Below are 26,161 nucleotides of genomic sequence, written 5' to 3'. Positions count from 1 at the left end.
AAGACTGACACTATCTGACTTCAAGACTTATTATAAATCTTCAATAATCAAGACAATGTGTTATTGGAGAAAGAATAGACCAAGAGAACAAAATAGAGAACCCAGAAATAAGCCTAAATATAGTCAATCAATCTTTGATAAAGAGCAAAGACAATTCAATGGACAGAAGAGAGTCTTTTCAACAAATGATGCTGGAACAATTGAATGTCCACATGCAAAATAATCTAGATGCAGACCTTCCATACTTTACAAAGATTAACTCAAAATGGATCACAGACCTAAATGTAAAATGTAAAACTATAAAATTCCTGGAAGATAACATAAGAGAAAATCTAGATGACCTTGTGTTTGGTGGTGGTGTTTTAGATTCAACAGCAAAGGCATGAACCATGGAAGAAATAATTGATAAGCTGGACTTTATCAATATTAAAAAAATTCTGCTCTGCAGAAGATACTCTCGAAAGGATGCAAAGATTAGCCACAGACTGGGAGAAAGTATTTGCAAAAGATATGTTTTTTTATAAGGGACTATTACCCCAAATATACAAGAATTCTTAAAACTCAACAATAAGAAAACCTATTTTTAAAAATGAGCCAAAGACCTTAATAGACACTTAACTAAAGAGGATATATAGATGGCAAATAAGCAAATGAGATGTTCCACATCATATGTCATCATGGAGATGAAAATTAAACAACAATGAGATACTACTCTGTACCTATTAAAATGGCCAAATTCAAGAGACTTGGCAATGCCAAATGTTGGCAAGGATATGGAGTAATAGGAATTCTCATTCATTGCGTGAATGAGAATGCATAATGCATAATGGTACACTTTGGAACAGAGTCTGGCAGTTTCTTATAAAACTGAACATACTCTTATCATATGATACAGGAATTGGACTCCTTTGTTTTTCTGTAAAGGAGTCGGGAATTTATGTACACACAAAAACCTGCACACAAATGTTTTTAGCAGCCACATTCATAATTCCCAAAATGTGGAGGCAACTACAATGTTCTTTAGTAGGCGAGTGGATAAACTGTGGAACACCCAGACAATGGAATCTTATTCAGTGCTAAAAAAAAGATGATCTAGCAGGCCATGAAAAGACATGGAGGACACATAAATGCATTTTACTATGTGAAAGATTGGTTCTTTCACATAATAAAATGCAACTTATGATATGATTCCAACCACATGACATTCTGGAAAAACAAAACTATGGAGACAATAAAAAGATCGGTGGTTGCTAAGGATTAGGGAAGTGGGAAGGATAAACAGGTGAAGAACAGAGGATTTTACAGCAGTGTGACCTATTCTGTGTGATAGTCTGATGGTGGAGACATTACACATTTGTCTAAATCCATAGAATGTACAACACCAAGAGTGAGCTCTAATGCAGACTATGAACTCTGAATGATAATGTTAAGTTTGGATTTAGTCTACTATTTCATTATTTGTTTTCTGCTTATTTCCTTTGTTTTTGTTGTTGTTGTTTTTCCTTTCTGCCTTTTTTGGATTTTTTTTTTTTAGTATTCCATTTATATTTCTTTATTGCAGTTTTGACCTTATCTTTGTATATTTTTGGTTATTATGGGGAATAGACATAACTAATTTTTCACTGTTCAGTGGGAATCAGTAATTTACCGTGTAGAGTACAGATACATTACTACTGTAGTGGCCCCTTTATATTCTCTTCTTTTTGTTGCAGTTATGCTATATATTACATCTACACATGGAAAACCTCATAAAAATGTCCTATTTGTGTTTTCACTGTCAAGCATGTTTCCCAGAACTCAATAGGAGAATAATAGTCTATTATATTAAGCACCTTTCAATATCATATTCTCCCATAAGGGATTTTCTCACATCACTCCAGCCCCCTGTTTCTTCCTGCAGCCTCTCTCCTGGCTTCACTTACCCAAAAGCTTGGATTCCTTATTGCCATGAGACAGACACTTCTCCTGGACCTTTTTTTTTTTTTTTTTTTTACTAAACTATCAGGATCTCTGGCTCGGAGTTATTAAAGTGTTGATTTCTGCTTGTGAATTACCCATAGCTGTGTGAAGGTTTTTTTTCCCCCTCTGGAGGCAGAAATAATTAAATTGAACAAAAATGTTCACAATTGACTCCATGTAGGTGTCTACATTGTGTTGTCCTTAGATTATGCTTGCACCTGAAAATCATCTTGGTCTTTGGAAAGGAGAAAATGAGAAACTAATATTAGAGTAACTTCCTCTCATATATATACATACCTCTATTGATAGTACCCTGTACAGGTCTGATATGTTATAGACTTTACTGTCTCAGAAGCATTTCTGTTTACACACACACACACACACACATACATACATACACACACACGCATACATGCACATACATGTCCATTTCATTACTGAACAATACAGATAAAAGCATGTTTTCTTCTGGCTTTTTAGCCAGTAGAATGTATGCTCATCATGTGAGCACTAATTTAGGTGACCAAACAATTTATCATGGGAACCAGGATATTTTTGAAAGTGAAAGAGAATGCTATTACTAATACCAAAACCACTGGATCTTATGACGTGCATCATAAACATCACTGCAGCTGGGGATAAGTGACCAACAGTGATTTGAATCACAGTGAGGAGAAACCTGTGGCAGTAGTCTTAATCTCAAAGGATTCCAAGAGTGTAAGGGCAATCCCCAGAGGTGAAATAATTCAGCCATTCAGAACCCTGTCTCTGAGTTAAAAGAGGTTTCCCTGAGCACAGTCTCATCTTATTCACAACCACTCTGCAAGGAAGGTATTATTATTCGCATATCAGAGATAAAGAAATGGAGGCTTGGAGAGGGAATATAAAATGTCCAAGATCTCCACAGTCAGAACTTCATAGAGCTGACACTAGGACTTCTCCTCCCCTGATTCCAGACACCAACTTGGAAGCCATAAAAAGTTGTGAACTGCATGAAAACATCAGTGGCTATGGATCCAGGCTCAAATTCCAGCTCATGGTGCTATACCAGCTGTGCAACCTTAGCTGACCTGTGTGATTATGGTGGTATTGTGAGAATAGTAGCTTCTCACATGCAGGGCTAGCCATGTGCCTCTGAGCTGTTACCACATTCACACCTCACACTAACCCTATCACATTTTGCAAATGAAGGAAATAGTCTGAAAGAGCCTGGAAAAGTGCCCGCTTCATGGGATATACTCAATAAATATAGTTTCCCCTTTACTTCAGGTCAGAGCATAGTGCAGGTCCTGAACCATTTTGGGTTTTATAATATTGCTCTGGAAGATTTTAAAAGGTGGTCCCTTCTCCTAATGAATATGTCTCCTTCCTCTTTTTTTCTAAAGACTGAAAGATTGCTTATTATATGGTTGTTGTTGTTGTTGTTATTATTATTATTATTATTGCCAGAATCCCTCCCACTTTCTTGAAACCATTTTGTCTCATGCCCTGGTTGTGGCCATGCATGAGAAACAGCAGGTGGTGCCAGATGACAGATGGTGTGGGAGCCCGTTCCCCGGTGGGAGGGGGTGCGAGCGAGGGAGCAGGCAGGCAGCTGCCAGGAGCTCTTCCTCTCGCTCGCGCCTCGCTCTCAGAAACTCCCAATCCAGACACAGGCAAGGCGCTGTCCTTTCAGCACCACAAGCTCGGGCTGAGGAGGGAGGACTCCTGGTCGTCCTCCTCCTCTTCAAATTGGCTTGAATCTGCTTTGACCCCCCAAGAGTGCAGCACAGTAAGTAGGCATTTGTTTTTGCTATAATCACTCCTTAATATCCTCCGACCCTTTACCATCCCTTTCACCTCCACAACAATCCTATTTTGCCTAATAATGTTCCATCAGCAGGATTGACAAGAGAAATTCAGTTGTATGGGCTTCATAAGGGTGGGGTGGGAGCACCGTTTGACTTCCAAAGGAGCTTGAGAGAAATAAATGTGATTTGTTTATTTAGTTGGCAATCTTGCAATATGGGGGTTGCTAACTTTCCATGGAAGAAAAAAAAAAAAAAAGGCCCTTCACTATTGAGGAAATGGAGGCATTCCATGGCTGAATAACAGAATCAGGTTCAAGACAACCTTTTTGTTTTGTTTTGTTTTATGAAATTGTCTCTCCTGTACCACTTACATTTCATGTGAAAGGGTACAGTACACATAGAGACATTTAATGTATTTATTGTGTTTTAGGGAGATGGCTGAAGAAAAGCTAGCATAATAAAATAGCAAGGGGGTAAGGTGTGGTGGTAAGGTGAAATTTATCGTACAGCAGGGTGACCCAGAATAATAGGATTTAATTTTTCAGTAAGAATTAGCTTTTCACTGAGGTTATATAACTGTATTAGCTCTAATGTCTTTTTTTTTTTTTTTGAAAGCTTGTATATTGTTTGTGTAAGTCTGGGATTTTCCTTGAGTTTCCTGAATTTGAGGGCTATTGAACCCCATGGGAAGGTGGCATATTTTGATGATGAAAGAAGTTTCACTGGATAATGAGTTTCATGTCAAGAAATCTAGCAGAGGATAGATAGATGACTGATCTCTACACTGAAAGCCGAGTGGACCCGTTGAGAACGCTGCTGTTTTCTCTGTCATCAGCCTTCTCTTTCCCTGCCTCACCTCCCACTGTAACTAGAACTCCACTGCTTGTCTTAGGTCTGGGAAGAAAGGCATAAGGATGGTGAAGCTGAACAGTAACCCCAGTGAGAAGGGAACCAAGCCGCCTTCGGTTGAGGATGGCTTCCAGACCGTCCCTCTCATCACTCCTTTGGAGGTTAACCACTTACAGCTGCCTGCTCCGGAAAAGGTAAAGCAGTTGCTCTTTTCCCCATCAGACCCTCATGCTCCCCACCTCCCATCTCAGGAAATAAAGCAGCAAAAATTCCACCTCCCCAAATCCTCTCATACCCTCAGCCAAATATGTCTCCTTTCCTGTAAAATGTAGTCATTCCTTTCAGAGACATGACATCTCTTGTGTTATTTCAGGTTTATGGTAAGTGTTTACTCAATTTTTGTTCACATATACATACATGGGCAAGACAATTCACCTTTCTTTGTTAAAGTTTTATCATAGCAGATGAATACTAATAAGCTTGTAGATGATGACAGAGATAATTGTCTTGATTATTTGGGGGAGGTGTTTCAGGAATTCAGTGGTATAGATTTGAGGACAGAGAATTGGATGCAGTCCAACAAGCATTTAGTTTGCACCTGCTAAGGCCATATCCCTGTGCTACAAGTTATGAAAAGACAAATTACAAAATCCCTACTCTGTATAATGCATAATATAATGCATCAGGGTAAATGTTATACCTGAGAATTTCACAGGTTATGAGAGCATAAGAGTGAAAACAATTACATTCTGTTGGGGTGGGAGGGGACTGGAAGGAACAGGTTAGGTAACCTGCAGAAAAGAACATTTGAATTTGGCTTGTAAAGGTGAGTAAAAACCTTCCAGATAGACCATAGGAGGAAAAGACATTTAAGACATATGCAAAGCATGGAGAGCTTTTGAGAAATAGCGTGACTAGAGTAGAGCGTTTTTAGGGAGGCGTGGCTGGAAATGAATGACTGGCTGATGGCACATCTCCTGACATGGGAGTAGTCCATGAAGAATGGAGGTGGGCATTTATATAAAGGTGGGCACGGATACAAAAGTTATCCCATGGACAGAGCTGGGAGAAACATTATTGTGTGAGATCCAGTTGAAAGAACTTGAGATTTTATAATGTGAGCTTTTGCATACTGCAAGAGATAGATTTGGAGGTAAATGATGGAGTTCCCTGGCTGAAGAGCAAACAATGGATCATTCCATCTATTTGATTTTCTCATTGGCATCTCCAGGAGGGCATTGTGTGTCTTAACCAATTGGCTCTATCCAATGAACAGAAGAGGAGCCAAAGCTAGATAAAGGGCCTGGATGATTGGCTGGGGATTGAGTCATCTGTTTTGAAAGTGCGGAGATTGTCAATATGAGAATGTGTATGGGGGTGGCAGAAATAAAGAATCTTTGAGCCATCCTGTGAGACTGATAAAGCTTTTAAAAATAAAATGTGAACAGGACCTAACACTAAAGAAATGTGAAAAAAAACCAGTATTAATGTATTAATTAGGTATCTGCTATGCATATAGCAGATGCTCTTAGTTTTTGGTTGCATATTAGAATCACCTGAGGGGGCCTTTGAAAATCCTGATATCTAGGCTACTCCCCAGAACAATTATGTCAGAGCTCTGGGGGTGACACCCAGGCATCAGTATTAATTAAATCCCCCCAGGTGACTCATGTGTGCAAAGTTGAGAACCACTGCTCTGTATGCACATTTCCACAGGGGAGTCAGGGATTATGCACTCAAATTTATAGGTGAAAAGGCGAAGGATCAGAGAAATTTGGTTAGTTATTCAAGCTTACAGAAGGAGTAAGTGGCAATGCTGGAATTTGAACCCAGGTATAACAGAAATTGAGGAGGAGCAGGAGGATATTTTCTTGAGGTTTTGTGAGGTTTCAGGAAGATTCTTTATCCTTCTGCCAACAGCTACAGCCTGGAAGATCTTTATGTTCCTAAAAGGTGTGCAAGGAAAAGGGATTGTGGTGAGATCACCCCTCCCCTATCCTTAGACACACTGCAAGTCATCCAGATGTATCTCCCCTTACTCCCCCCATCCCATCCTTTTGCCTTCGAGGACTTCCTCTTCTTTAGAGAGGAAAAGACATAATAACCACTGAGTTCCCAGTCCAGATGTACCAAAAAGCTATCCCAAAGCCTGAAAGACAAATATATTGAGGACCTGCATGCATGGAAAGGGAAAGCAACGCATCCCAAAAGATGCAAATCCCTACAGGGACACAACCTCACAAGGGTACATTACAGACTCTTTCTGATGTTCATGACAAAGTCGTCCTACTAGGCACCACCATTTCCTCCCTTGTGAAGTAGGGATGATCATCCCTGCCTCAACAGTGGTCTGAACAAAGTTAGATATGGCCTCATATGTAAAGTGCCTGGCACAAAAGTAACTATAAAAGAATAATGATGATCATTTTCAAGTGCTTCCTAAGTATTAGATTCTGTTCTAAGCCATATGTACATGCGTGCACATGTGTGTGCATGCGTTTTTTCACCCTTTCAGTAGTTATTAAGACCCAATAAGGGAATTGCTATTTTAATCCAATTTTTAAAAATGACAAAACTCAGGCATGGAGTGGTAAAAGTAACTTCCCAAAGCACATAGTAAGCATTCTGGCAATCCCTAGAGAACACAGAACCCAGGCAGTGTTGTTCCAGAAACTTCCACTTCAGCAGGAACAAGGAGCCAGCTGGCCTGGGAGTCCACAGACTTGGGCTTTAGCTTGAGCTCAGTTGCCAACCCATGGTGAGACTTGTGTGACTTGTTTCTTCTCCCTCAGTCCTCTGTCTTCTCTTCTCTGAGTGGGAAACTCTAGTAGTGATTTTCTGTACTAGTATTTTGATTGTATAATATTTACAAGAGTAAACAAATTTTACCCTGACATTAGAACAGATGTGTTAGAAGTGAATTCCACTCAAGCAGCCAAATGGGTCCTCCAAATGCATAGTTAGCAGCAGAGACGCTGAAGCTACCTCTCTAGGAGGGTTCACATCTCTGCCCCAACTTTTACTGTTTTTACCTTGGCTAATGACTTGAAATGAGTTTCCTAAATTGCCTCAGTCTCCTCATTATAAAGTGGGGATAAGAATATTGGGACTCAGATCACAGGTCATAGGGAAGGTGATGTGAGTCCTGACACAGTCATCAGTTTTTGGGTTAGGTTCCAGTCAGGTGGTGAGTGTTTGAAGCCAAAGTGTTCATCAGAAAGAAGTATATTTGACCCCAATGTTAAATTATGGGTTTTTTCATAATGTAAAATACAGAGTATGCTTAGTGTGTGATACTGTTAATCATCTTTAGATTTGATCACCAAATGTGCTTTAGTATGGAGTCTGTGAGCCTTAGGGGGAAAACCTTTTTGGAGGCCAAATGGAGAAATGAGCAAGTCTGAAGTCCTTGTGCTGGCCTGGGAATGGGCCACACAAGGCATTCATGGCTGTTGTTTCACTTAATCTTCCCAATGGCCCTGTGAAGGGAGTTTAGTGCACCCATTTCACTAATAGGGAAATTGAGGCTCTCAGATCAATGGAGTGACTTGCCCCAGCTTCACAGATGAAATGAGAGAGCTAGCATTGGAATCCCAGTGCACCTGAAACCCCAGTTTTCCCCACTGCACTGTGTTGCCCTCAATAACAAGAAGCCTCCCACCTCTAAGAGTGCTTTCTCAAACTCTATACCCCTCATCTGTGGCCACACTCCTCCTTGGACTCCCTGGACCAGTTGGTGGGGTCTGGGTATGATACTCCAGAGAGAACATCCTAACCTCCAATGCTCCCTCCCTGTCCAGTATTGGAGGGGTTGGTGGCTGCCTCAGGAGAGGAGATGGGCCTGCTGCCCACCTCTGCTATCATTCTAATCAAATCCTCCACATTGCATCCTGTGAGGGAGCATCCCCAGAGTTGGGACCGGGTCTCTCTCCCATTGAAACCCTTTTCAGTCATCTCCACAGGCTACAATCCCAAATATTTACCTTGGGAAATCCTTATCTGCCCTATTGGCTTCTATTCCCACTGCTCCCACTTATACCTTGAACACTAGCATGTCAAACCTACCCAGAGAAGTGGAGGATGATTTTTTTCCTTCAAGGGACATTTGACAATGTCTGGAGACATTTTTGGTTGTGAAAACTTTAGGGGGGGGGCACTATTGGCATCTAGTGGGTAGAGGCTAGGAATGCTGCTAAATATCCCACAGTGCATAGGACACATCCCCCCTCCAAACTGAAAGAATTATCCTGCCCCAAATGTCAACAGTGTCAAGGTTGAGAAATTCTGCCTTAGAATTTTCCACACTTTCCAGGGTGGTTCATGCTCCCTCCTCCTTGAACATGCTATTCCTTCTTCCTAGAATGTCCTTGTCACCCCTTGCCTGTCTGTTAAGCCAGTACTGATCTTCCTAAAACCTAGCTCAGATGGCAGCACCTTCCCTGGCCACCTATAATTATACCTATGGTTTACTTATCACCATGGAAGGTATCTACTCACTCACTCATCCAGCACATCTTGTTGGGCACCTTCTATGCGTGAGGCACTGTACCAGGCTATGCATATCCAGACATAAAAAGTCAGATGTGGCCACTGCTTTCATGAAGCTTTCAGTCCAATGGGGAGGAGGAGACTTCAAATTATCCATTATACAGACAGCCATATAGAGACACAAGCTGCGAGAAAGGCTATTAGGAAAGAATACAGAGCTGTGATGAGAGAGGATAAGACTCAAGAGGCCTAATTATGTTGGAGACTAGTTGGGGAGGTCATCCTGAGGAAGGAGCCCTGCTTGAGACCTGGAAGATGGGTGATAAAGGGAATAGGAACATAGGGTCCAGGAATGTGGACAGGCATTGAGGGAGTTGAAGGAATAGCAGGAAAGCAGGTGGGCTGGTCACCCTGAGTGAAGGACAGAGATGATGAAGTGAGGTGGGCACCAGTTCATGGGGGACTCAGTGTATATTTTTGAAGTGGTTTAAAGCAGGAGTGATGGGATCAAATTTCTATTTAAGGAAGATTCCTCTGGCTGCTGTGGGCCACCCTAGTGATGAAGGACTCATGCTGAATCTCCTGGTCTCCTCTTCCTCATTCCTTCTAGTGTAGCCCCCTTGCAGCACCAGAGTAGTTTCTCCAAGACAGAAGTGACTGTATTTCCTGCAGCATGCCCACCATGAGTGGTAGAAGAAGGGAAAAGACTGAAAGGCGGGAAGTCACCTAGAAGACCACTGCCACACTCATGAAGGAGGTGGTGGTGGTGGGCACTAGGGCAGTGGCAGTGGGAATGGGGAGGTGGGTGAATTTAGGCTGACTTGGTGTCTGGTTGGGTGTGAGGAGATTTGCCCACTAGACCTGAAGGCCCTGGCTCTGCCTCATTGTGCATCCTGGCTGGCATGCAGTGGGCAGTGGGAAATGCTGGCTGAACAAGGCTCCCTGTCCCTTGCAGAGCCTAAAGCTGAGCTTAGTTTCTCCACTTGACAGATGTGGGAATAGACTTGAATCTAAGCAGTTGGGTTACTTTTTCAGCCCATGAACATAAGCTCTTGAAAAGCCAGAATATCATCCTACAGATACCAAATTCAGGGACATGCTTTTGGGGCCTTGTTTCCTTTGGTGTATCTAAGTGATTGCAGTAACCCAGATGTCCTACAACCCATCTGTAAGGTTGCAACCTTACAACCAATTATTGCCATTTTACAGATGCAGAAACAGACTCAGAGAGGTGAAATGCTGTCCCAGGACACCTAAAAGAAAACAGTGCAGCCAAGATCTGCACACAGGTGTGCTGGGAGATGCCAACTAATGGGTGGCAGGTCTGCGGAAAGCAAGCCACAAATGGGCACAACCCCACCTTGGCAAAGCCCCAGATGAATCATGTATTTGGCAAGCCAGCAACCTAGCTCTGGGAAAATATCCCTTTCCTTTTTACTGATTACTAAGTCTTTACATGTCCTGGATAAGATTGGCTTACCTGCCTGTGGGAAGAAAAGATTGCAGATGTTTGGGTATCCAGTATTGAGGTTTGATACACTTTGTATTTTGCATGGTAAACCACATGTGCTTTGCAGTCCTAGAGGCCTGGGTTCAGATCTCAGCTAAGCTATTTACTTACTGTGTGACTTTAGGCAAGTCACTTAGCATCTTTGGGCTTTGTTTTTTTCCCAGCAGTAAAATGAGCATAATATCTACCTATCAGGCTATTGTGAGGAAAAAGCATGAAAATTGTCTTATGGAACACAGATGGTGCTTTATTGATATAGTTTCTGTATTTCACTGGGCATCCAGAATATGTGTCCAGAAGTTCGCATTTCAGAAGATGACTGTAAAAATGAAACATGCCAGAAATGAGGTTTCTAAGGTACAGGGATTTGACAGGGTGAACCTGGACAGGTGTGGCCAGAGGAGATGCCTCTCTTGTCATCACATCCTGTGTACCTTCTTGGCTTCTCTTGTGGCTTTATCAGAGGGTTCTTTTCCTCCCTAAAGCACAGGATCAGAGAACTTTCAGCCATTCCCTAGGGAGAAGCAGAAAATGCACATCTCTGCAGATTTGAGGTTCACAGAGCCCCCTTGTTCTGCTCTTCAGACACTCTCAAGAGACAGATTATAAATCACCACAAATTGGGGCAAAGACTTTGACCAGGCAATTCCAACAAATAGATATAAAAATGGCCACTAAGCCTATTTCAAACTCTTTTTAATTTAAAAATATAATTTTAAATAAAAGATAACTTTTTACCTATTAGATTGGTAAAAAACAACCAAGCAAACCCACCGCACAACATTTGATAATGCCTAGTGTTGCTAGCACCGAGGCAAAGCAGATCTTCTCAATACACTCTTATTGGTTATATAATTTGGTGCAATGTTTTGCAGAGGGTGTTTTGACATTGTTTATAGAACTTAAACTATATGTACCATCAATTGGTATGTTTCCTATTGGTAAGAAGTTACCCGATGGGTATATTTTTCAAGTATGCAAAGGCTTATATATAAAGAAAACCTGTGAACAACTGGAATGTTCCATGCGACTGGGCTGGTTAGATGAACTCTAGCGCACGGATGTGGAATACTAAGTGGTTGCTAGGAGAATGAAGCATTCTTGCTTATGCTAATGTGGGAGGAGCAACAGACACACCGCTCTGTTAAAACAGCTTTAAAGAGCATGGCATGGAGTCATCCCATTTGTGGAAACATGTCTGTGTGTATGTTTTGTACTTATCATTCATAAAACAATTTTGGACCTGCACAAGAAATCATTAAATGGTGAGGAAGTAGGGGGATAGGAGTTGGGGGATAGCCTGTTTGAAGATTTCCATTCCATATTTTTCATACCTTTTTTTTTTTTTTTTACCATGAGCATGTATCAAATTTTCTACTTCAAAGTAAATCACGCCCATTCTCACAGATGGTGAGACAGTCTTAAAGCACGGAAATGACTTGCTCACACTCAAACAAAGCAAGCTGGTGTCCCTGCATGTAAGGGAAAGCATTATAGTACTGCACCTTGAATTTGAACCCTAACTCTACCACTACTTGCTGTGTGACCCTGGGCAGGTTTATTAACCACTGTCCCTCTGTTTCCTCACTGTTAAAATGAGGACAATAATCTCTTCTACTAAGAACTGTTTTAAGGGTGAAATGAGAAAATGTATGTCGAGTGTTCACCCCAGTGTCTAGGACAGAGTAGATGATAGTGCAAGACTGTTGTTATTACTGTTGTTGCTTATCACCATTCTCATCAGTTCGGTCCCAGAATCAGGATCATTGTTTGTGGAGAGTATAGGTCATGAGGAGTGCTGAGCAGTGAAGTGGGCTGGGCCTCTGGACCACAGAGGACAGGCCCAGAGGCAGATGTGTGGAGCTCTACTATAAAGATTCCAGCCTAGGTGTCTAGTTTCCACTCAGAGCAGAAGCTAGAACTCCCTCTCCCCTGTAGAGGACCATACAGAGAGTCTCTCATCTCTCCACACACTATGCTCTGCCATGCAGTTGGACAATCATAGACTTAGTGGGCTGGCTGGTGCATTTAAGGCCATACTGGTCCACCTTCCATTCTGCTGCTGAAGAGTAAATGCCCAACAAGGAAAAGATATCTGATCCTGTGGAAGGAGCCCTCGTCTGGGAGTGAGCAGTTCCTTACTAGAGTCCTGCTTTTGACCCAATCTTTCTGTGTGATCTGTAGCAAATCCCTTCTGCTCTCTGGGCTCCCATCTCCCCATCTGTGAGTTAATGGGATTGGACAATACTACCACTAATGTCCTATGAGCACTGACATTTTACCCTATGTTTGGGCCCTTACCAAACTTTGAGGGCCCAGAGAAAGACTCAAACCCAAAAAAGGTGGAGTATGGGTTGAGAGGTAAGCAGGGGAAATGGGAGAAGGTTCCCAACTAAGTATTCAGACTCCATCTGGCCAACTTGTCTCTTTAGAGATAGGATTCATTCATTCAACAGTATTTATGGATCCCTTCTTATGTGCCAGGTGCCACAAGATCAGGGTTTGAGTGTGATAATTCTTGAATGGTGACATTCCTTGTGGGTGGCACTTGGATCTGAGCCAGAAGCTTAGATTCAAGATTTGGCTCTGCTTCTTAGTAGCTGTGTTGAGGTTACGAGGTCATTTCTGCTCTCTAAGACTCAGATTCCTCATCTGTAGAATGAGGGTAATCATTCCCATTCCGAGTGATTGAGAGGTTTCCAGTGATATAGGATATAAAACTTGGCACAGTGATAGTGGGTATTCATTTTTATTTTATCTTATTTTAATTTTTTTTAGAGATTTTATTTGTTCTGGGGTGGGGGGAGAGAAAGAAGAGGGTCAGAGGGAGAAAGAGAATCTCAAGCAGATTCCATGCTGAGCACAGAGCCTGATGGTGGGCTCAGTCTCATGACCCTGAGATCATGACCTGAGCTGAAATCAAGCACTGGATGCTTAACGGACTGAGCCACCCAGGTGCTCCTGGGTACCAATTTTAAAACAATGATAGGAAAGAGCAGGGTAATCTTGAGTTTGAACTGCCAGTTCAACCGCTTATAAGTCATTTGATCATAGGCAAGTGACTGAATTTTCTGAGCCTAAATTGTCTCATTTGAGAAATGGAGTAATAATGATTTTAAAGGAGATACATAAAGACTGGAAACATTGTGAGGAGAATTATGAGAATTAACTGAGAACAGATCAGGGGGGCCCTGAGAACAGTGCCTGGCACATAGTAGGTGCTCAGCAGATTCATTGTCCTGCTCTGAACTTCTCTCTTAGCTGCAGGGATGAGCTGCAGAATACAGCTTAGATCTATTTTTGGCCTGTGCAAGTCCAGCTCATAAAAATACAATCTTGCTCCTTGTCAGCACTTCTGCACTTTTATTTATTGTTCTTGCCAATCCTGGGGCCTCTCCATGTGGGAACCTCTTCATTATTGATAATCCTGGAAAGTAGTATTTTAAATTTTTATGATCTGTACTTTGTGCCATCTGAACCACCATGTATTATCTGGCCTTGCCAGTGAAGGGGGAATATATCCAGATGAGGGGTCCTTTTGGGATGAATAATTTATCCCATTTTCACAATGCCAATTATGTTAAATTATGTTCTTCATATCAGCCACTGACAGGACAATGGGGACTGATGTCAAAATACGAAAAGAAAACAAATTTATATCTTTGCCCACATCCACAATGGTATTTGAAAATCTGGAGGTTCATTTTTCCAAATATTTGTAAAACTCCACTTTAAATGATAAAAAGAGTAGAAACAAATTTTTCCTCTTCTCTCTCCACTCCTCCCTCATTTCTGTTAGTAAGAGCTTAGGACTCCATTTTTCCCTACTTTTTTTTTTTTTTTTCAACTGCAGAGAATAGAGCCTTTCATTGCAAATATATTTTCTCTTCTCTCTTTCTTTGCTTATGTAAGCTGATTCCTCCAAGGTATAATTAATGATTGGCTAACATTTCTCATGCTTTCCCTTCATAGTACTAAAAAAAAAGTGACTATTGCCATATCTTCTTTTATAGAAGGGAAATGTTTCTGGCTCCCCTCCATGGGAACAGAACACCAAATTTCATGACATGCCCAATATCTGGTTGATTCCAGTAACTCTGTAGTTATTTCTACAGTTCTCAGTATTTCTACAGTATTTCTCCAGTTCTCTACATCTTTCCAGTGTATCTCACTGTGGCCAGAGGCTTAACCATTACCTGTAATATACATCTGGAAAGCCACTCTGTGGTTTATAATCCTTCCTTGGCTTTTCACTGCTTTCTGGTTCATCTTTTAGGATGCTTGGTATGGCATTCAGAGCCTCTGTTTACCCCCTCACTTCACCCGCCCTGTGCTGTGGCCACTCAAAATCACTCATTGTGGCTCCTCCACGTGCCAGCCTCCTGAGTGTTTTCTGAATGTGTGCTGGTATATGCGGTTCCCTTGGTCTAGAAAATTCTTTTCCCTGAATTTGGGGAGGCAAGAATGGAAACAAGAAGCTGGCCAGAGAAACCATTCATGGAAACATCACAGTGTTCTGAATTAGCGTGGTGGCACTGTGACTGGACAGATGGGTTGATTTGAGAGAAGTTTCTGAGAAACAGGAGCTGGTACTGATGTGGATTTGGAGAGTGAAGGGAGGGGAGGAGTCATGGAAGAATTCCTATATTTGATTTGACATAAGCACTGGCATAGATAATGCTGCTATTTGGGGGGGGTGACTTGGGGAAGAAATGTTGAGGGGCAGATGGATCTGGGAACCCAAGAGCTTTGCTGCAGATGTGGTATATTTAGGGAGGTTGGTCCAAGGGCAAATGTCCAGTAGGGTAATCTGAATGCTGGCTGAGGTCTGAATTAAGTTAAAAGGATAAGGATGGACTTAGAAGTAATGGGAGTGTGAATACTCAGAGGGTACATGTAGGAGGGAAGTGTGCCAATGACCTCACCCTGAGAAATTCTAACATTGAGAGGTCAAGCAGAAAGGGAGGATCTTGAAAGGGAAATTGAAGAGAGCTGGTCAGTGAACAGGAGAACCAAGAGAGATATGGCTATGGACCCAAGGGAGAAGGACATCTAAAGGGGTAGGGAGCAAACAAGCCTACTACTGAGAGATCAAAGAAGATACCAGAGGACTGTCTACTTGCTCTAGGCAATGGGCAAAGACCTGCTTTTGATGTGGAGATAGGGTTCTAATGAGCTAACATGTCCTTAGGAGGGAAGGGAAGATATTGGGTAGCAACTTGGGTTGCTTTGGGGGAAAATGTGGCTTAGCTAAAGAGAGGAGGAAAAGACTGAGGACCAACTTGGGTCAGGTACCCACTTGACCTGTGGCCTGTGTTTGAACTGGTGGTTTGAGGAGTGGGGTTCTAAAATAAAAATAACCATTAGAAAGTCACTCAGGGCATAAGCAGCCTGCCATAAGGGTTCAGGCAAAGCAGGACATGGATTCAAAGGAAGGCTGTGACCCTAATTCTGCCTAAACTCATCAGCCCTCCATTACTGCAAGTGGTAAATGAGATACTTTAAAAAGAAATAGTAAGTACACACACACACATATTACAGTTATTTGTGTATTTATTATAAATATTGTATATAAATTATATAAATAATTAATATGTAAATTTTTCTGTATATATTTGGAACTTGATTTAAATGAAATCATATACAAAAAATTTTGTGTCATATTTCTTTTTTTCAAGGTAATGTTTGTAAGATTCACACTTGTGCGTGGCATTCCATTTTATGAATAAACCACAATTTATGCATTCTATTAATGGACATTTGGATTGTTCTCAGTTCTGGGATATTATGAAAAAAATGGCTATGAATATTTTTATTTGTATTTTTTGGTGGACCTACAATATTTGAGGTTTTTGTTTTTGTTTTTGTTGTTGTTTTTCTGGCACCAAAGAATCTACTGATTTTTTTAAGCTTATTTAGTATTTGGCCATCTTACTAAAGTCTAATAGCTTTTTAGTTCATTTTTCTTGGACCACATTTTTATCAGATAGAACTTTTTACCTCATATAACAGAAAACCTAACCCAAATTGGAGTAGGGCCCCCAAAATATGTATTTGACCCTATAACTGCAGAGTTCAATGTGGACTTCAGGCAAGGTGTGATCCAGAGGGCAGTGTGTCATCAGGGTCCATCTCCATTTCTCTCGGTTTCTCTTGGCTCTACCCTCTTTCATATGCCACCTTTGTCTTCATCTTGGCTCCTCCTTATTGTGTCAGAAATTTCTACAGACGTTTTAGAACTCAAGTCCTCACCACACCAAGCAGAGGAAGAACATGCTCTTTGGGAACCCCCATAAAGAGCAAGGAGGCTTCTTTCCCCATGTTCTTAGTCAATATTGTCTTGTATCTAATTGGTCCAAACTTTGAGTTAATTAAATTTTGTGATCAAAAGGATAGTATGCCCTGATTGGCTTAACCTAATTAGGGACCATTCCTATCATGAAGGGAGGCATCAATCTCACCAAACCACATGGCTGCCACACAAAGGGCGGTGGTGATTTCCCAAAAGGAATATCTGGGGACTTTTGATCTAAATGGATGTTAGGGAAGCAACCACAAAATGTTTAATAGGATAATTAGAATGATGTTGCCTGTAATGATTATTCATTGTCTCATTCTGACAGTCATATTTTAAAAGTTCTGTCACCTGTCTCAAAATGTCAGCTATGCATAGGGTCTTTTCAATTTATGTGGAATGATGAAGATGTTTTTGAGTTTTTGGGGAAGCTTTAGAAAAAATGTTTATAGAAATTGAGGGGCAGAGGGAAGGACTAAGAAGCAAATGCTTCTTAACATTTGTTGTGTGGTGTGTTGATGCCTGAGATCTGGTGGCTAAAGATCTAGTGGCAAAAGGATCAATCACAGAGACGGTTGATGGTCAAGATGGACTTGACAATGTGGGAAGGAATATCAGTTTTCTGTCATGGTACAACAAATTTCCAAAAATGTGATGTCTTAAAACAGCACAAATATATTACCTTGTAGTTTCTGTAGTCAGAAGTCCAGGAACAGGTTAGCTGTTTTCTCTGCTTGGGGTCTCAGGGGTCTGAAGTCAAGGCATTGGCCAGGCTGCCCTCTCATCTGCACTCAGTGTCCTCTTCCAAGCCCACTGAGGTTGTTGGCAGAATTCAGTTATTTGTGGTTGTAGTACTGAAGTCCCCATCGTCCTGAATGACCTGGCTCAGCTGAAGTTACTTTCAGCATCTAGAGTCGGCCCTCAGGTTCCAGCTACATGGCCCTCCTGTAACATGTCAGCTTACTTCTTCAAGGCCATCAGGAGAATCCTTCTCCAGTCTGCTATGATAGAGTTTTATAATAGCTTAATGTAATTGTGGGGGTGACTATGCCATCATATACAATTATCCTGTCCACAGTCTTGACGGAGAAGACTATGCTGGACATTTGCACTGGGGTGGGAGCTTGGGGGGCTATCTGAGAATGCTACTTACCATAAAAGGCAAAGGCAGTTATTGCCCCAAGGCTTAGGATCACATGACACACTGATCAGGAAATTACCTCTGCATAGAAATGGATACTGAGATGCATTATAATATATATACGCACATACCTATCAAATATATACATACATACAACATGGAGAAATAGGGAAAAGAAATTATAATTCTCAACTTGTGAATATTTTCTAAAAATGTGGATTCAGAATGATCAGACATCTACATTTTCTATACCACCTTATTTATTTATTTAAAATATTTTATTTATTTATTCATGAGAGAGACACACACACACAGAGGCAGAGACACGGGCAGAGGGAGAAGCAGGCTCCACTCAGGGAGCCTGATGTGGGACTCGATCCTGGAACTCCAGGATCATGCCCTGGGCCGAAGGCAGGTGCTAAACTGCTGAGCCACCCAGGGATCCCCTCTGTACCACTTTATAACCTGACAGTTGATCTAGTGCTATCCAAAATATTTTGAATCCTTAAAATTTGTAGAATAGCCTTTAAGTTCACAACATATCTATACGTATGTTACTCCATTTGGCCCTTCCCAGAATGTTTACTTAGGCAGTAATATAAATATCTAGCCTGTGGGCTATGCTGTAAGTATTGCTTACTTAGCTACTTTAATTCCTGATTCTTGCATACCCATGGAAGTTTACATGACAGCAAATAGCAAACCTTGTAGACTACGTTATGTCACACTTTTCTTTCTTTGGCCATGTGGTTCACTTTGCAGAAAATGTCTTTCCTTGGCTTTCTTACCCAGTAAACTTTTATTTTAGAAGTGGCAGGCTTAGGGAGAGAGGGAGAGAATCTCAAGTAGAATCTCCAATGAGTGCAGAGCCCAATGTAGGACTCAATCTTAGGGCCCTGAGATCATGACCTGACCGGAAACCAAGAGTAGGACAATTAACTGACTGAGCCACCCTAGCTCCCTTCACTCAGTTAACTTTTGTTCATCCATCACTCCCTACCTTTTTTTTTCCCCAGACAAGGAGGTCAGGAGCATGCTTGAACAGCATTATTCTTGAGAAGTTCTCGTGTTGCTCTTGATGGACTGAGTAGGGAGGACCTACAGGCTGACAGGTGCAGGCCAGGCTCCATTCCACATCTGCTTTGAATATCCATGGAAGAAAATTTGGCAGCACTAAGAGGCAGTGTTCAAATAAGCATTTGTTACTGAATGGTCTGAGTGCTTATCTTGTATGAACTCATTTAAGCCTTACAGCAATGCAACGAGGTATTTGTGTTTATTGTCCCACTTTATAGATGAGAAAACAAAGACACAGAAGGCTTTATAGTGAAACTACTGTTCAAACCCAGTACATACCCTTACACCTTCCTACAGTACTAACAGTATCAGTGTCTGCCGCATAAGATATAATTAAGTGAGATCTGCATGTCAAACGTTCAGTGCCTGCTATGTGGTAAGTTTGCAAAGCATGAGACTTATTTTTATTACTTGTGGCAAAGAGGCTTCTGCTTTCCTATTCTTTGGAATAGGAGATAGAAAGAAAATAAAAATAACAGAACAACCCACCCCACCTCCCATAAAACCTCACCCTTAATTGGCTACCCCCCACTTCCCTATTTGAAGGAGCCAGGGCTCACTTCTGTTGTTTAGGAGGAGCAGATGACAGAGAGGGGTAGGACACAAGAGCAGACCTTACATCTGCAAATGGGTTCTAGATGATGGGGCAGGAGAGAAGGGATCAGCTAGATGGGCTGATCCCCAAGCCTCCTGAACCAACATATTTAAATGCCACATGGGAGATGTTCAGTAATAGTAGTCCTTTCCCTAACCCTTTCCTTTTTGAGCTACATTTAGTCAATGGCATGCCTCAAAGACATAAAGAATATTCTTCATTGGAGAACTTTTTGCTTGAGTCAGTACACTTGACTGCTATCTCCAGGAACACGTGGTAGGAGTTTTCAGTGAAGATTCAGTTAAATTAAACTCCAGTGAAAAGTAAGAGTGATCATGGTTAGAAGACCGCTTCCTTTTAGCTGTGACCTTGGACAAGTATTTTAGTATCTCCAAGCTTCAGTTTCCTTGTCAGAAGAATGGAAATAGTAGTGGTATATAGATAAAAGCATATGAAGTGCTTGATCTAGTTCTGGCACATAATAAGTAACTACAAAAATATTACCAATTGTCATCTCATTTAACCCTCAAAACAACCTTGTTAAATAGGGATTATGATTATGATTATTGCCCATATTTTACAGGTGAGTCCCTGAGTCTCAGACAGCTTCTGTGTTACCCCGACACTGTGGCACTTGGCCATGGTTATTGATTATCTGTCAGGTTCTTTTTTCTTCCACTTTGCCTACACAGTGGGCTGGAGTTCCATAAATGTCTTGGCAGGTTGACAGAGTATCTTGATAAGATATTAACCACCTCTGCAAAATATTCAGACTTTAGAAAAGTTTAGAAAAAGTAAGATGATACAAAAGATTCAAAGACCTTTATGCTTTTATCTGTGCAAGTCTCTAAGTCAAATTGGAATTAAGTATATGTATAAAGGTTGAGCTACAAGGTGTTCATCATAACTTGTTTACATAACCCAAACTGTGGAAACAACCTAAATGTTCAACAACACAGTTACTGGATTAATTGTAGCATATGCATAGGGTGAAATATGCTACATTAAAAGGCAAAATACAATTGTGTATTTGTCTACATAAAAAATGCTAGTATGTTGTTATATGTTAAGAGTAGTTTGAGACACCTGGGTGTCAGTCGTTGAGCCTCTGCCTTTGGCTCAGGGCGTGATCCCAGGGTCTGGGGATCAAGTCCCACATTGGGCTCCCAGGGAGCCTGCTTCTCCCTCTGCCTGTGTCTCTGCCTATGTCTCTCTGTGTCTTTCATGAATAAATAAATAAAATCTTTTTAAAAAGTAGGTTGTAATTCATGGAGTATGAATCTGTTGTATAAAAAGAAAATACATTTATATAAATATCACACACATATCTAATATATGCATCTATATGCATATAAAAACATCTGGACAAGTGTGACCCAAATTGTCACCTGTGTTTATCTCTGTTGGAATGGGGAAGTATGGGTAATTTGAACTCTCTGCTTTCTTGTGTGTTTGAGAGGGAAGTTCTTTGTTTTCTGATCCTTATGCAATGTACAAAAATTCCAGTTACTGAGAAAAGGAAAAGAAAACAAGAAGTGTTTCAAGTTTCCATTTGCGCTAACACTGGTTGAACATTTCAGGTGATTGTGAAGACAAGAACAGAGTATCAGCCTGAACAGAAGAACAAAGGGAAGTTCCGGGTGCCGAAAATCGCCGAATTTACGGTCAGTGTCTTTATGCAAATTGTAAAGATAAGGCTGGCTTCAGCCAGCTCAAGACTCCTGGCACTAGTAGAGCAGGTGCTACTGCTATTTCTATTTAGGATATTTCTAGAGGATTTCTTGAGGTCACACTGTCTGGGTCACTGAGTCTAATCAGATAACAAAAGCTCTGCCTCTTGAGTACTACTTCTGCTCTGGAATGCTCAGATAATTTGATGATTGATAAATGTGCCTCCTTTCTTCTTTTTCTCTTGTCCTTATCTCTCTACATTTCCATCAAAATCTCCAGGAAATATGACAGAAATGTATTTTTAAAACCCTCAAATTTTAGTCAGTGGATGATTGTAACAAAATATAAAAAAGACAAAGGGGGAAAAAACCTGACTTCTTAATGGAAAAAACCCAAACGGCTGACCATCTATTTCTTGGTGGAGGGGTCATTAGGAGAACTGATAAATATGTATCACTGTGGTAAGTCTCATGAAGGAGTCATGAAACATGCTCTACAAGAACAAAAGGAGAAACCTCAAGGAAGTACCCTGGAAAAGTCACTTAGGTGGCTGAGAAGAGCACGGCTTGTGCAAAGGCCCTGAGGCTGATCTCAACTCTGAATAAGAATAAAGGCAGTGAGGCTAGGCTCTAGAAGGGGATAGAGAGTAGGCAAATATGAAACCATAGAAGTAGGCAGAAAACAGACAGTTCTAGGCTTTGTAGACTATATGGAGGAATTTGAGTTGTATGCTAGAAGCATAAAGGAAGCCTCTGAAGGACTTCAAGAAGGGGAGAGAGATGACTTAATTGGGTTTTAAATAAAGCATGTTGGATTTTATGTGGCCAGTGGACTGTAGCAGGCAAGAGGGAATGTGGGGAGACTATTAGGTTACTGCAATAGTCTAAGTAGAGACAGTGGCTTGAACAAGGATGGTGAACAGATGGAGAGACATGGGAAGACCTAAAAGATACTTAGGAGGCAAAATCAGCCAATCAGCCATGGTTTTACTAGAACAAGTGGTTCCTTAGATGGATATTGGAGCAGTCTGACTGGGTATGAGCCCTCTTTCCACCTCATACCAGCCAAGTGGCCACCACAAGTCTGCAAACCTCATTTATCAGATGGAGGTAGTAGAAGGGTGGCTGTGAGGGTGCAGTACAGAAGTCATGCAAAGCACTTCGATCTGTACATGGTAAGTACACAACAAATAGTAGCTCTTTAGTGTCAGCCATGACTGGGGGCTTTGGAAGTGAAAACAGCCTTTGGTTGGGTATCTGGGAACTGGAGGGTGTACATGAATAAACATGTTGGTCTGTTCCTGTCCTTCCCTATCTCCCTGCTAAATCTGGGTTTGAGCAGCTGCGTGTGTGAGCCTGAGAGGGACTGTGGCCCCTCTGTATGCATGCCTCAGAGAATGGGTGATCCCTGGACACTGCCACCCTCTTTGAGGGCAGGGGTTCCTCTTATTGTTAGCTATAGCTTCCGTGTCTGGCTCACAGTGTGGGCCCAATAAATATGGACCTGGCCTGAACTGCATCCCTGCAAGAATGTACTCAGAGCTTCGAGAGGAGGTCGAGAGTACCTTGGTGCATAAAGTATATGTAAGCTGACTTGTGCTCCTGGCAATGGAGACCGTCAAGAATATGCCCAGATTTACGTACAACAAGGTTTGCTGCAGTGTTATTTAGAAAATCAAGGTATTGGAAATAATGCTACACTTTCAAGAACTTCTTCATGATTCTGTAAATAAAAGCACATCCAAATGATGGACTATTTTAGCAGTTTCTCAAGGTTTCCTTTCTTTAAAAGAAAGCATTTCTTTTACTCTGAATTATGGGCTTCTGAGATATTTTCATCTTTCTTTTACTGTCCTGTGCTTTCCAAATTTGCTATGACCATGCAGGATTTTGATAATCAGAAAAAAAGTAGAATTATTAAAATAATTTTTTTAAATCAAATAGAGTGTTACAAGCTTCTGATGGAATTATTTCTTATTTATCAGTCGCTTTCCAATGATGGTTATGAAGACACAGAATAATTTGGGCAAATACTTCAGAGGGAAAGTTGAGTGAAGAAAGCCAGGATTAAAATAGTATTTTACAGGATTGGAACTATGCAAAAAACCACAAGTAAACATAGGAGAAACGACATGGCAAAAATGTATCAGCATATGCCATCTGTGGCCATGTTACAGAAGTAGTGTTGGATAATTTTTTTTTTTTATCCTTTGACCACTTTTGGTGATGTTGCTATTTAATCATATTTAACGCCCAAAAGCCCCCAGAGACTGACATAACCCTCCATTTCTCGAAGGGGAGCCACGGCTCAGAGCAGTGACGTGATCTGCTCCTCTAGCCAACAAGCAGCAGGGCCAGCACTCAGAGCTGAGCCAAAGCAGCCTTTCTTTCTTAGCCACACCGCCTGTGGTGGTCACTACCCATTCTGACAGAAGTGAGTCAGCTAAGAAGAAAGGAGGGGCTCAGTCAGGTTCTGGGGCTGCAGAAGCCCTCCATGCATCTTGACTCGAGTAATCCTGGGGGTCAGGAAGGAAGGGCATTGGGTTTGGGGGCAGTAATCCTTTGTCAGCACTGACGGTCAGATGTGGGCCGAGAGCCCTGCCTCAAGGAACAAAATGAGAGGAAGGGAGCAAATCTGTCTATGTAAAGATGTGAGGATGCATTAGCCTCTTTCTGCTTTCTTAAAGAGAGCTGCCTTTGGGTTGTGTGTAGGATGTATCTGTTGGGGTGAGGGTAGCTTGAGGGCCTGGGAGGAGGCTTTGGAGGAGAGTCTGAGGGTCTGAGCTGTTGGCTGCAGCAGGTCTTGGGGGTCCCAGGTGGGCTGTTTTGAAGATAGAATTTATAGAACTTGTTCCTGGTAGGAAGAAGAGGGACAGTTAGGGGAATCCTTGGTATGTGGCTTGGCTAGCTGGGCTGGTGGATACTGTCCACTCTAGTAGGAACTGGAGAACGTAGGCTGGGGGCATGCATTGAGTGAGAGGTGCCTGGGGCATATGGGCCCTGCATGATGGTCTAGTCACCCTTGTATGTGAATGGCCTGGGGCTCAGGGTTGAGCTCTGTGCTGGTGAAACCAGAGTGGAAGTCAGAGAATTCCCAGTTAGTCTTTAAGAGTGTGATGCTTAGGAAACAGTAGCTGGGCTGCCTCCTGAGGATATTGCTCATGGCAGAGGTAGCAATGGGGATGGCAGAGATGCACCTGCCCCTCATTCTAATACCCTCACAGAAGTGGTACAGCTCATTACTTCATATTTCAGAACTGACCTGGACAGAGCAGCTCAAAGCAATGTGAGAGAGAATGAGAGGAGAGAACGGGCAGGGGGAGATGAATTGAGAAAGATTAGCTAAAAGAGTTGCCTGAAATTTCTGTCTTTTCTAAAACTAAGAAGACTCCTGTGAGAGGTCACAGACTTGAGAAGGTGTTCAGCAGGCTATTTGAGAACACAGGAGCATGCAGAAAGGAGCCCCTCCTTCTTTCTTGGTCTTGGAAGCTGGGTGTTCCTCTAAAGCTGATTTTGCCATGGAAGGTGCCGTACAGGGTGCTGGTGCATCTGGCCACACTGGCAGACCTGGTTGTTCCCCAGGCTGGTATGAGAAGGAACTGAGTGTTGCATTTAGAGGACAGTGTGTTAGTTTATGACAGGTGTTTTCGGATTTTGGGGCCAGAGTGACCTGGGAAACTAAGATCACAGCTCTGTTACCTCCTAGCTCCATGACCTTGGGAAGGTCCCTTCACCATTCTGAACTCCTGATTCCTCATCCATAAACCAGGACACACTGTTGTCATAACAAATAGTGTAAGTCCTTGGCACACTCTAGATCTTAAAGAATGATCATTTTATTTCTTTCCTGTTCAGAGTCTTCCTTCTTCCTGGGTTCTTAGCTTCTTGCGTAATTAGCCAGCTTTTGACTGTTGGTTGAGACAAACTTGGGCCTTCCCTTCTGGCTTTCCCCCTTGAGAATGTGGCTGGGGAAACATGCAGAATTGTTCGAGGGTAGCCAGTTCAATGTCAGGATTCATGGACAACCCCTAGCTGTCTACAGTGACCTCTGGACTCACCTCTTTGCCTCCTGGGGAGTATAGGCAATTTTTTTGGTAGGCTATTTCTCAACACATCAGTTATAACATGAATAATCCTGGTATCTGTTAAAAAAATGCTTTTAGTGTGCCTGGCTGGCTCAGTCCATTAAGCGTCTCTCTTTGGCTCAGGTCATGATCCCAGAGTCCTGGGATGGAGTCAGGACTCACCACTGCTCAGCTCAGCAGGGAATCTTCTTCTCCCTCTCCCTCTGCCTGCCACTTCCCCTGCTTGTACTCTCTCTCTCTCTCTGTCAAATAAATAAACTCTTTTAAAAAATGCTTTTAATCCACTTTTTAATAACAACCAATAGGTATACCTATTGTCATCCTCATCTTATAGGTAAGAAGCCTGATGCTCAGGGAAGTGAAGTGGCTGTCAGGGCCATTCAGCCTGGATGTGTTAGAACAAGATGAGAACCTAACTATATCCCATTCTCTCTGTCACACCTCGATGCCACGCTGCCATTCTATGGCTAGCTTGCCTTCTTTCCTTCCTTTTTTTCTTCCCCTTTCTATTTTGTCTTTATTAATATTTTTTCTGGGTTAGGCCAAATGCCTATTCCTGGGAGACACAAACATGCATAAGACAAAACCCTTGCTTTGGAGGAGCTCACAAATGTGGATTAGTCAAGGACATTCTGGCCACCTTCTCAGCTATACTGTTCCTGTAGGATCAGCTCCTCTGGAATGCTTCCCCTGATCCTCTTA

The 26,161-nt window shown here is 41.9% G+C and overlaps 1 protein-coding gene across 1 annotated transcript in view; it reads left to right on the top strand.

The window, feature by feature from the left end:
- The first annotated feature begins 3,564 nt into the window (after positions 1 to 3,564).
- NSG2 (neuronal vesicle trafficking associated 2) overlaps positions 3,565 to 26,161 on the top strand; it is a 58,733-nt gene continuing 36,136 nt past the window's right edge. The window contains exons 1-3 of the mRNA XM_025434736.3: positions 3,565 to 3,730; positions 4,642 to 4,792; positions 21,285 to 21,368. Of these exons, the coding sequence (XP_025290521.1) occupies positions 4,664 to 4,792; positions 21,285 to 21,368 (213 nt within the window). The 5' untranslated portion in view covers positions 3,565 to 3,730; positions 4,642 to 4,663. The remainder of the gene's footprint in view (positions 3,731 to 4,641; positions 4,793 to 21,284; positions 21,369 to 26,161) is intronic.

Source organism: Canis lupus, chromosome 4 (assembly GCF_003254725.2).
Source record: "Canis lupus dingo isolate Sandy chromosome 4, ASM325472v2, whole genome shotgun sequence".
NCBI classification, from domain to species: Eukaryota; Metazoa; Chordata; class Mammalia; order Carnivora; family Canidae; genus Canis; species Canis lupus.
The sequence above is the reverse complement of the archived record's forward strand: the minus strand, read 5'-3'. Positions and strand labels throughout refer to the sequence as shown.